Source organism: Phaethon aethereus (assembly GCF_964289735.1).
Source record: "Phaethon aethereus genome assembly, chromosome: W".
NCBI classification, from domain to species: domain Eukaryota; kingdom Metazoa; phylum Chordata; class Aves; order Phaethontiformes; family Phaethontidae; genus Phaethon; species Phaethon aethereus.
In genome coordinates this window covers 22,229,934-22,242,043 of record NC_138581.1, presented here as the reverse complement: position 1 = coordinate 22,242,043, position 12,110 = coordinate 22,229,934, and the positions used below count along the sequence as shown (strand labels likewise).

Genomic DNA, 12,110 nt, shown 5'->3' with positions numbered 1-12,110 from the left:
CCTCTTAGAGGAACCTTCTTTAGTTCCTCTGAGGTCTTTCTCTGGTGCAACAGGCTGAGGGGCCTCGCTAGCACCCCGTCCCTCTAACCTTGGTGTGTTGCTTGTCATGGGTGAGCTTGATATTATCCCCCTCCCCCTTTGAGTCTAGTTTAAAGCCCTGTCAATAAGTCCCGTTAGCCTGTGAGCAAAGACCCTCTTTCCCTTTTGAGAAAGGTTAATCCCATCTGAATAAGCATATGTTGCACTGAGATATTTTAATTAACCAGTTAATTTTCTGTATAAACTCAACAAATATTAATACAGCAGTTAAACAGTTGAGTAAACATTTTAACTTCACTGTAGTTTTATTCTGTTTTTAACTAGATGTTGTGAAACACACCTATGTACAATAAAGATAGATGTTTTTGGTTTATCCCAAGACTCTAAGTTATACTTAGTTACTTTTTATTTCTTGCTCATGGAGCATTAGAAAACCTTACCCAGCCTTGGAGGCTTTAGATGGGATATTTTTCTTTGAAGTTTAAAAATTGAGATTTTTCTCTAAGCATACTTCTGGTGTTATTTTGATACGGTGAAAACCTGGAGTAAAAACTTTCTTTCTTCATGCTGTCTTAACTTGTCTCAATCAACTCTAAGTTTTTATACGGCCAGTTTAAATTTTCAAGAATCATTACTTCTACAGCAAGACAATAGAGTATTTATATAAACGTTGCTCACTTTAATGGATGTGGCTTACTGACTTGAACGTAACTTTGTTGCTTATTAGAAGTGAATTTGTCAAAGATGGGTTAAAAGGTGCACGTTGTATTTTATTTTTTTGTTTTTCTTTTTTTCCCCAAAGTCCACTTCTGGGGCAGTCTAAACTTACAGAAAGCAACAGAGGGTCTAATAAAAAAATATTTGGCCTGGCCAGGTCCCCAGTAGGATAGTGTGCTGTGCTGCTTGAACTCGCCTGGGTGCCTGTGGTTGATGTATTACAAACCATTGCCAGTTCTGAGAGATGAAGACCCCTGGTGCCATAGCGAAGGACAATCTCTGCCCTGTGAGCATGCGGCTGTAGAGAAGGAAAGCTTAGGAGCTGCTGGTTGGCAGTGCTGGGTACTGCCATCGTAATGGCCAGAGATGCTTTGTGCCACTTTCAGCAGCATGAGGCCCTCTGGGTTTTTCCCTCCCAGTATATTGCTCTAGAAAGGGGTGACCCACTGGTGTTACCTAACTCTGGAGATGTGCAAGCAGTGAAACTTACAACTATTTGTTGGGTTTTATGCTTGGGGGAGTCACTGTCATTTCATTTTTTTAAGGAGATTTTGTTCACAGGTGATTAACTAGGAAAGAAGGTAGTTCCATCTCCCTATTCCTCCAAAAGTAGAGAGAAGTGGGAGCGGGGAGGAAACAGACTGGTGTGCGAGGTGTGGAGGCAGAGGAGTGGAGTAAGTGGTGAAAAGCAGATGGGCAGCTGAGAAAGGGGGGGGGGGGCTGATTTTTTTTAACAAAAAATTGAGACCAGCCTGTCCCTGCCAGCCCAAAGGTGCTGGTGGTATGTGCAGCTTGCCTGCCCTGACAGTGGAGATGGGTTGCTCTGCTTCTAGGTGCTGGCTGGGCCGCTGCTCCTGAGGCCCTGTGTCTACCACCACCCCCCTGGCTGTAGCATAGCCTCAGGCTCCTGCCCCTGCCCTTTGCTGCCTGTGTCCATTCAGACCTCAAGGAAAATAGGGTGAGGGGGAGAGTGGAGCTGCTTGAGCTGACCTTGCATTGAAAGAGGAGTCCTTTACAGCCATGATCTAATTCCCTTGTCAACGCATGCAGCCCTCACACCCAAATTTATGAGCGTTTTAAGTCCCAGCTAGCTGGCCCAACTGGGCATATAAACTAGACCTCAGGTCTTTTTTTAACTCAAGCTGGCAGCCTGCCCACCTTGCAAATGAGGATACAGAATAGGTCTGGCAGTCCTTCAGAGCTGTCCCACAGCTCCCCCAGAAGCACAGGCAGATGCTTGACGATTCCATTCTAGTTAATATGGGAGAGGCTTCTGTTTCCCCCACTTACTGTAAAAGCAAAGCAATAAAAACTCTGTTGTGATACACCTCTAGAAATGTGGTGAAGAAACAGTAACTCGGGCAGTGGCTACTCATCCTGTGATTAAGCTAATGTGGGTGCTTGGGTTTGAGCACCTGAGCAAAACTGGCAGTGAATAAATGTGGTGGGTTGACCTTGTCTGGATGCCAGGTGCCAGCAAGCCACTCTATCACTCCCCTCCTCAGCAGGATGGAGGGGAAATAAGATGGAAAAAACCCACGTGGGTCAAGATAAAGGCAGTTTAATAAAGCAAAGGCCATGCGTGGAAGCAAAGGAAAACAAAAGATTTATTCTCTACTTCCCATCAGCAGGCGATGTTCAGTCACTTCCTGGGAAGCAGGGCTTCAGTATGCATAGCGGTTGCTCCGGAAGACAAATGTTTTAATAAGGAATGCCCCCCTCCTCCTCCTTTCTCTTAGCTTTTATTGCTGAGCTGACTCCATGTGGTATGGAATATCCTTTTGGCCAGTTTGGGTCAGCTGTCCTGGCTATGTCTCCTCCCAAGATCTTGTCCACCCCCAGCCTACTGGTGTGGGGGGAATGTTGGAGCCTTGATGCTGTGTGAGCACTGCTCAGCAGTAGCCAAAGCACTGATGTGTTATCAACACCTTTCTAGCTACCAATACAAAGCACAGCACTATGAGGGCTGGTATGGGGAAAATTAACTCCATCTCAGCCAGACCCAATACAATAAACATGCCTACATTGGAGCAAGCAGACTGTAGAAGCTGCTCAAGCTTTTTTGAGCTCCCCCCTGTGATGGTAGCTTGTAAGGACTCTGTCAACTTACAAGCTGTATTTGTTGGAAAATGTCACCTGAGACTTGTGTAGATGAAAGATCAGAGAAGAGCTCTGTAGACTTTCTATTGTGTTCACAAGACAACTGAGGTTGGAAGGGATCTTGGAAGGTCTATATCCAATCTTTTCAAAGCAGGGTCATCTTGAGGTCTGACTAGCTTGCTCGAGGCTTTATCCAGCTTAGTTTTGATCTTGAAAACCTAGGGGAAGAAACCATCAAAGATAAGGACTGCAGAGCCTCTCTGGGCGACATGTTCCACTGCTGGACTGTTCCCATGGGGAGAAAGTATTTTTCTTATATCCAGTCTTGAACCTCTCAGGCTTCGATTTATCTGATGTTTCTTGACCTCACTCCATTTACAGCAACAAGTATCCCTTCAGAAAGTTCCCAGTACATTTATCTGGATATCTCAATTGCTTTAGATTGTCTCAAGGATTATTCTGTGTTTGTACTGCTGTGGTCTTGTTAGATTTTATAAGTGAGATTTCTTTTAGCAGAGGGTGTGATTTCTTTTTTTTTTTTTTTGGCACATTCAGTATGCCAAATGCAGTATAAGTACAAAATAAATTTGAACAAATAAATTTGTACTTTTGGCAATATCATAGTCTGAAACCTAAGGGAAAAAATGTGATGCCTGATGTATTTGCGTTAATAAATGCCTGTTGTGAAAGTGGGAAATCAGAGTGGTATTATGAGTAACAAAGGGAAATGCAAAGTTTTTTTTAATATGCTGTTGCATTTAGGGCTCTGATTTGAGAGACTGACAGATCTTAAATTCACATAGGAAACTTCAGGGCATTGACACAGACACTAAAAAGTCTACAGAACCAGAAGACAGCAACATGTTAATATGCTACTATTTTCACATAGCAGAGCAGCCTGAAATTTGTGTTTTAAAATAGTCATCTGTATGAAATACATGTCTTAATTCTTTCTGCTCTCCAGATAGATTTTTCTCTAATCACTGTCAAGTGGTGTTTAGAACAGAACGGTTCAGTTGGAAGGGACCTACAATGATCATAGAATCATAGAATGGTTTGGGTTGGAAGGGACCTTTAAAGGTCATCTAGCCCAACCCCCCTGCAATGAGCAGGGGCATCTTTAACTAGATCAGGTTGCTCAGAGCCCTGTCCAACCTGACCTTGAATGTTTCCAGGGATAGGGCATCTACCACCTCTCTGGGGCAACCTGTTCCAGTGTTTCACCACCCTCATTGTGAAAAATTTCTTCCTTATGTCTAGTCTAAATCTACCCTCCTTTAGTTTAAAACCATTACCCCTTGTCCTATCGCTACAGGCGCTGCTAAAAAGTCTGTCCCCATCTTTCTTATAGAGTCCCCTTTAATTACCGGAAGGCTGCAATAAGGTCTCCCCAGAGCCTTCTTGCAGCCTTTCACTACTTACATCATCCAGTCCAACTACCTGACCACTTCAGGGCCGACCAAACGCTAAAGCATGTTATTTAGGGTATTGTCCGAATGCCTCTTAAACACACTGACAGGCTTGGGGCACTGACCACCTCGCTAGGAAGCCTGTTCCAGTGTTTGACCACACTCTCAGTAAAGAAAGGATTCCTGATGTCCAGTCTGAACCACCCTTGGCTCAGCTTTGAACCATTCCCACACGCCCTATCACTGGATACCAGGGAGAAGAGATCAGCACCTCCCTCTGCACTTCCCCTCCTCAGGAAGTTGTAGAGAGCTATGAGGTTGCCCCTCAATCTCCTTTTCTCCAAACTAGAGAAACCCAGAGTCCTCAGCCGCTCCTCATAGGACATGCCTTCCAGCCCTTTCACCAGCTTTGTTGCCCTCTTCTGGACGCATTCAAGTACCTTAACATTCTTCTTAAATTGTGGGGCCCAGAACTGCATACAGCACTCAAGGTGAGGCTGCACCAACGCTGAACACAGCGGGATAATCACCTCTTTTGACTGGCTGTTTATGCTGTGTTTAATGCACCCCAGGATGCGGTTTGGCCTCTTGGCTGCCAGGGCACGCTGCTGACTCATGTTGAGCCTGCTGTCAACCAGTACCCCCAGGTCCCTTTCTGCAGGGATGCTCTCCAGCCACTCCTCTCCCAATTTATACTTGTGCCTGATGTTACTCCGTCTCAGGTGCAGAATCTGGCATTTGGTTTTGTTAAATTTCATGCCATTGACAATTGCCCAATGCTCCAATCTATCTAGATCCCTCTGCAAGGCAACTTGTCCTTCAAGAGAGTCAACAGCACCTCCCAGTTTGGTATCATCAGCTAATGGTGCATTCAACTCCTGCATCCAGATCATTGATGATAAACATATTGAACAGGACTGGCTCTAGAATTGAGCCCTGAGGAACATGGTTGGTGACCAGTCACCAGACAGATGTTGCCTTATTCACTACAACCCTTTGAGCTCTGCCCTTCAGCCAGTTCTTCACCCAGCGCACCGTTTTCAAGCTCTATTTATAGATTTCTGTTTGGTTTCCTTATGTTTTTTTGATAGTAAGTACATGCTGAGCTACATTCTAGTCTATACATGTGTTGCAGCTTAAATGTTTTTAAAATCAATTTTAATTGGGTAAGTGCGTGCTAAGATGCATGTGAAGATTCACTGAGTTAATTTAGGCTAACTTGCATCATGCATATGTGTAATGTATGAGAGTAATAAGAATCCATTTCTTAATTCATGTTTGCTTTCTTTTTGTGCATTACCTGAAAGGGCTTAAGTATCACTTGTGTAGCTCCACATTGTCAGTTGAGCTGTCTAGGGCCTACTATGGCCGTGTAAGGTACATTACTTGTTTTATTTTTAAATCAATAAACTCCCACTTTTGAAAACGAACAATATTATGTTCTCTTCCTCTGCCTGGTCCAGATGAACTGGAGCTTTTGCTGTATTGTACAGGATCTACAGTGATTGCTTTCTAAAGCCTGTGCCTTAGGTAGTTGTTTTTCTGCAGTGGTACAGTAGTATTCTTGATGTGTAGAGCTGTATATGAATAGCAAGTATTAAAAATCTAGCATCAAGGCTGCAAAGTATTTTTTAATACAAGACAACTAATAAAAAGTGCTATTTACTGAAGTGAGTAGATTCTTTGATAGAGCAGTAAACTAGGAGCAGCTGGAACAGGGAAGACATGGGGAATCTAAATTGTGGAATGCTCTCTGCCTCGATTTATATTTATTTTATCTCTGTTGTATTAACTACTTTTCAACTGGCAAACAACAGAATTGGGTAAAAGAAATCTGTCACGGTTTTTTTTGGCCCCTCCCTGCTCTTACTTCTTTGTGAGGAAGCATTTGTTGGGTATTTCATAAGCTTTCCATGCAACTTCGTAAATACACTTTTTGTTCAGACAAAAATGTAGCAGGCATATGTGGTCAAAATATGCAGTAATGCGATACGAGTGCCTACTGAAACTCAATATGAGATGGTGCTCTGAGATGGTGCTTTATATTTTTTTCATTGTAGGCATTGAAACCATTCCTATAATCACAGTGCTATCGCAAAGGAAGTTTTGCTAAACTAATAAATGTTTTGTGGTTGAGACCACCACCACAAGTATTTAGTTGTTGAAGTCAGCTGCTGTGGAAATGAGCCTCCCTCCCCTTATTTGGCCCATACTGATGATCTCTCAACTGCCATCATCACAGAAATTCCTAGGGAAAGGATCCACTCCTACTCATTAGCATGAAATCAAGCATCAGATCTTGGAAAGAATCTGGTAACAGACCAGCAGGCAGCCCGGCGCGGGTGAGCAGGGTGAGCAATCTCCACATGCTGCTTCTCAGAGCACACTGCGTGTTGATTCATTTTAAGCACCTCATCCATGGGGTGTAGCGCTTGGTGATACTCAGCCTAGAGGTGATGAATACATGGATAGCTATGCTTGAATCCGCATTCCTGGAGAAGGGGTGCAGTCTCTCCTGGTCAGCCAAAGATGGCAAGAGTTTTTAGCTACTGTTACTATGTAAGCATCCAGGAGTACTACAAGTATTTCCCAAATAAAAAAACAAGCCAAACCCCTTCTCTGCTTTTCAGGGTGTGGCAGTCCTTTCAGTAGTCTGATTTGGAAGACGTAGCCTACCAGTGTCTAAAATTGGCAATTAAAAAAAAAAAAAGATGACACCCCCCCAACCCAAACAAGTAAACCCCCCTGAAGGAATGAGGCTACACCATAGGTAAGGTTCTCTTCTTCATATGTTGGTTTTTATGTGCCCCATTTATGTGTATCATGTGTTGATACTGAAAATGAAAACTTGTCCTTTACTATGTGGTACAGCTTAATATGGCATAATGTGACAGTAGGATAAGCACAATGGGGAAATAGTGACTTTTCAATTTTGGAACACTTTGGGTGTTCAGATGAAAGTATCGACTGAGGTGAATTAAGCACAATTTCCTGTGTTATTAGGCTATATATAAGTACAGAAAAACGATTAGAACTCGCTGCAGTATTCTAAAATATCTTCCTACAGACTTATGAATTCATTCTGTAATAAGAAATTTTTTGAATATTGTCTCAGCTGGTAGAGAGAAAAGTATAATCTCTAGATGATGTGTGGAAAGCCTCTGAAATGCTGCAGGAGACTTCACCCTCATGATGTTGAACATCTCTAAAACTTTTAGATATTCAGGTTTCTGAGTGTAACTTTCTACCCAGCCGCAGATCCCAAGTTCCATGTGTTGAGAACGGGCAAAGTTGCATGCTAAAGAATAAGATTCATGACATGGAGAATATCTAAGCCAGTGAGTACAAAATGCTCAGGGTATGACTGAAATTTCTGCCACATGATAACAAATGTAAAGTGGCTGAAAACTGCAGGTTCATTATGTCAGTATCTTTTTGAGGGGAAAACATGGTTTGAAAAGTGTAGACTGAGATTGCTCCCTGTGACAGAACAGAAAATATAAGATTTTACTCATTCAGTTTTGAAAACTTCTCATCTCTTGTCTGTATTGGAAGGGGAGGATTCTGCAGTGTTAGAGCAGTATTTTTTCCTATGCATGGGCAATGGAGGAATCAAGAAAGTATAGGATGCATGCTTACTTTACAGTAACAATTTCTTTTCAGTATCAGTTTATAATGGTGTGGTGGGTTAATTTTAGCTGGATGCCAGGTGCCCACCAAGCTGCTCTATAACTCTCCCTCCTCAGCTGGACAGCGGAGAGAAAACATAACAAAAGGCTCTTGGATTGAGATAAGGACAGGGAGAGATCATTCAGCAATTACTGTCATGGGCAAAAAAGACTCAATTAACTTAATTTAATTTATTACCAAGCAAATCAGAGTAAGGTAATGAGAAATAAAAACTAAATCTTAAAAACACCTTCCCCCCACCCCTCCCTTCTTCCCGGGCTCAACTTCAGTCTCGATTTTCTCTACCTCTTCCCCCTGGAGCAGCACAGGGGGATGCGGTCAGTTCATCACACAGTGTCTCTGCTGCTCCTTCCTCCTCAGGGGGAGGACTCCTCACACTCTTCCCCTGCTCCAGCGTGGGGTCCCTCCCATGGGAGGCAGTCCTCCATGAACTTCCCCAACATGAGTTCTTCCCACAGGCTGCAGTTCTTCACGAACTGCTCCAGCCTGAGTCCCTTCCAGGGGGTGCAGTCCTTCAGGAACAGACTGCTCCAGTGTGGGTCCCCCACAGGGTCATAAGTCCTGCCAGCAAACCTGCTCCAGCATGGGCTTCTCCCTCCACAGGTCCACAGGTCCTGCCAGGAGCCTGCTCCTGTGTGGGCTTCCCACAGGGTCACAGCCTCCTTTGAGTGCATGCACCTGCTCCTCCGCAGGCTGCAGGTGGATATCTGCTCCACCGTGGACCTCCATGGGCTGCAGGGAGACAACCTGCCTCACCATGGTCTTCACCACGGGCTGCAGGGGAATCTTTGCTCTGGTGCCTGGAGCACCTCCTCCCTCCTCTTCTTCACTGACCTTGGTGTCTGCAGAGTTCTTTCTCTCACATATTCTCAGTCCTTTCTCTGGCTATAATTGCCCAATCGTGTTGCGCCCCCCCAGCTTCTTAAATTTCTTATTCCAGAGGCTGATTGACCCCATTGCTGATTGATTGACTTTGGCCAGTGGCAGGTCTGTTTTGGAGCCACCTGGCGCTGGCTCTATCAGACACAGGGGAAGCTTCTAGCAGCTTTTCACAGAAGCCACCCCTGTAGCCCCTCCAGCTACCGAAACCTTGCCATGCAAACCCAACACAAATGGCAAAAATTATGACATCAAATTCTCTAAAAACAAATCTATGCAATCTGTGTTTTGTTTTCACTCTCCTAAGATATCAATGATGAAGATAGTTTTTAATAAGTGGCTAATGAGCCACTGAAATACCTCTAGTTGCTGAGATTCTTTCTGGGAAGATGTTGTGGTTTAACCCCAGCCGGCAACTAAGTACCACATGGTCACTCACCCACTCCCCCCATGGCAGGATGGGGGAGAGAATTGGGAGGACAAAAGTGAGAAAACTCGTGGGTTGAGATAAAGACAGTTTAATAAGTAAAGCAAAAGCCACGCACGTAAGCAAAGCAAAACAAGGAATTCATTCACTACTTCCCATCGGCAGGCAGGTGTTCAGCCATCTCCAGGAAAGCAGGGCTCCATCATGCATAACAGTTACTTGGAAACACCATCACTCCGAATGTCCCCCCCTTCCTTCTTCTTCACCCAGCTTTATATACTGAGCATGATGTCATATGGTATGGAATATCTCTTTGGTCAGTTGGGGTCAGCTGGCCCAGCTGTGTCCTCCCAACTTCTTGTGCACCCCCAGCCTACTCACTGGTGGGGTGGTGTGAGAAGCAGAAAAGGCCTTGACTCTGTGTAAGCACTGCTCAGCAATAACAAAAACATCCCTGTGTTATCAACACTGTTTCCAGCACAAATCTAAAACATAGCCCCATAGTAGTTTCTATGAAGAAAATTAACTCTATGTCAACCAAAACCAGCACATTCTTCACCCCTTATTGCATACCATTTACGTCATGCTCAGGTACCACACTATCCAATACCATCTCATTAACCACCATCCTCCCCTTCCCATCCTTTGATATAATATGCAGATAGCATTCCCTTGGTCTATGGACCACCCCTGTAAAACCTCTTTAAAATGTCCACAAATGTCCACTGAGTTAATTTAGTCCATGGCTTTGGGCTCCATCTGTGGTCACTCAGGACAGGAGAGGTGGTGTGTTGCATGGAGATATTAGGCACAAAAGCCAGCTCAGGTGGGGTCGCTGCTGCACTTGCACTGCTTCTTGTAAGGCTTGTCCTCCATTGGTTCAGGTGGTTCCTGCTATAGTAATTCCTATAACATGCAACTCAAATCCTGGGTTACAACAATTTAAAGGTATTTCCATAACAATTTCCACCCCTGGTGCCTTTGGACCAGACCATCGGCTTTTACATTGCAATGAACTCCTCCCCTTGCCCCTGCTCCGGCTTGGACTTATCCACAGGCTGCAGTCCCTTAGGGGTGTACCTGCTCCAAGTGGAGCCTTATGTATGAGCCACAGTCTCTTCAGGGGTATACCTGCTATGGCATAGACTTATTCACAACCACAGTTGCTTTGAGGTGCACCTGTTCCAGCACAGCCTTCTCCATGGGCCACAATCCCTTCAGAGATGTACCTGCTCCAGTGTGGCCTTACCCACAGCCACAGTCCCTTCTGAAGTAAACCTGCGCCAACATGGCCCTATTCATGGCTCCAGTCTCTCCAGGGATGTACCTACTCTGTCATGGGCTTATTCACAGCCACACACTTTGAGGTGCTCCAGCATGACCTCATGCACAGCCACTGATGCTTTGAGGTGTACCTTCTCCAGCGTGGACTTACCCTTGGGTCACAATCCCTTCAGAGATATACCTGCTGCAGCACAGACATAACCACGGCCACAGATGCTTCGAGATGTACCTGCTCTGGCATGGGCTTATCCACAGTCACAGATGCTTTGGGGTGTCCTGCTCCCACATGGACTCATCCACAGGTCACAGTCCCTTCGACTCGAGTTCACACTGTAGTTCCAGCCTGTCCAGTACAGCAGCACAGAAACAGCAGTGTTGCCCTGGTCATCTGCCAGCCCAGGTGCATCACCATTGCTATTATCAAAATGTTCCCAGGCACAGCAGAGTAAGATGATAAGCAGTACAGCAGTACAGCAAGCAGCGAAAGCAAAAAGCAACCACTAACAAGCACTAGACTCTAATATACAAGAAGACAAGCAAGCCCCATGGCAAGCACAGGAGCCTGCCAATTAATAGCTAAACAGCAATAACAGCTATAAATTCGATCTAGCACATTCCAGTCAAACGTGTTGTTACCTCGAAACCTTCAAGCCCCTCGTTGGGCACCAAAAAGGACTCTTGCGATTTAATCCCAGCTGGCAACTAAGTACCACCCAGCCACTCATTCACTCCCCCCCACGGTGGGATGGGGGAGAGAATGGGAAGAGTAGAAGTGAGAAAACTCGTGGGTTGAGATAAAGACAGTTAAGTAAAGCAAAAGCCACGCGTGGAAGCAATGCAAAACAAGGAATTCATTCACTACTCCCCCTTGGCAGGCAGGTGTTCAGCCATCTCCAGGAAAGCAGGGCTCCATCACACGTAACAGTTACTTGGGAAGACAAACACCATAACACCGAACGTCCCTCCCTTCCTTCTTCTTCATCCCAGCTTTATATGCTGAGTGTGATGTCATATGGTATGGAATATCCCTTTGGTCAGTTGGGGTCAGCTGGCCCAGCTGTGTCCCCTCCCAACTTCTTGTGCACTCCCAGCCTACTCGCTGGTGGGGAGGTGTGAGAAGCAGAAAAGGCCTTGACTCTGTGTAAGCGCTGCTCAGCAATAACAAAAACATCCCTGTATTATCAACACTGTTTTCAGCACAAATCCAAAACATAGCCTCATACTAGCTACTATGAAGAAAATTAACTCTATTCCAATCAAAACCAGCATAGAAGATACATTGATTAAATTCTTCCATATACTGCAGTAACAAAGTAGATCTACAGTGCAATCAACACAACATTACAAGCCAATCAGTCTTCTGCTCGTGATGCTTCTTATGCTGAAACTAATAAATATTGCAGATATTTTGAATACAGAATAAGACTGGTATGACTTTTCAAATATAGTTAAGAATTTGTGGAATGGTGTTAGATTTATTTTAAAATGTTCTGGAGTTCTTACCATGCTTTAGAAGGATTAATAGTCTATGGTTAAGATCAGAAGAATATCCAATATGTAACATG

The 12,110-nt window shown here is 44.5% G+C and overlaps 1 protein-coding gene across 2 annotated transcripts in view; it reads left to right on the top strand.

Moving 5' to 3' along the window:
• The window catches only part of LOC309415113 (ADP-ribosylation factor-like protein 15), a gene marked incomplete at its 5' end in the record, with an annotated part of 220,773 nt that overhangs the window by 59,317 nt on the left and 149,346 nt on the right, over positions 1-12,110 (top strand). Inside the window, one exon of one of the 2 annotated variants that reach the window (XM_082012561.1) lies at positions 6,545-6,607. The exons of the other annotated variant lie outside the window; for it this stretch is intronic. Within the exon in view, the coding sequence (XP_081868687.1) occupies positions 6,545-6,607 (63 nt within the window). Of the gene's footprint in view, positions 1-6,544; positions 6,608-12,110 lie in introns of those variants that run through there. 2 annotated transcript variants of the gene reach the window in all.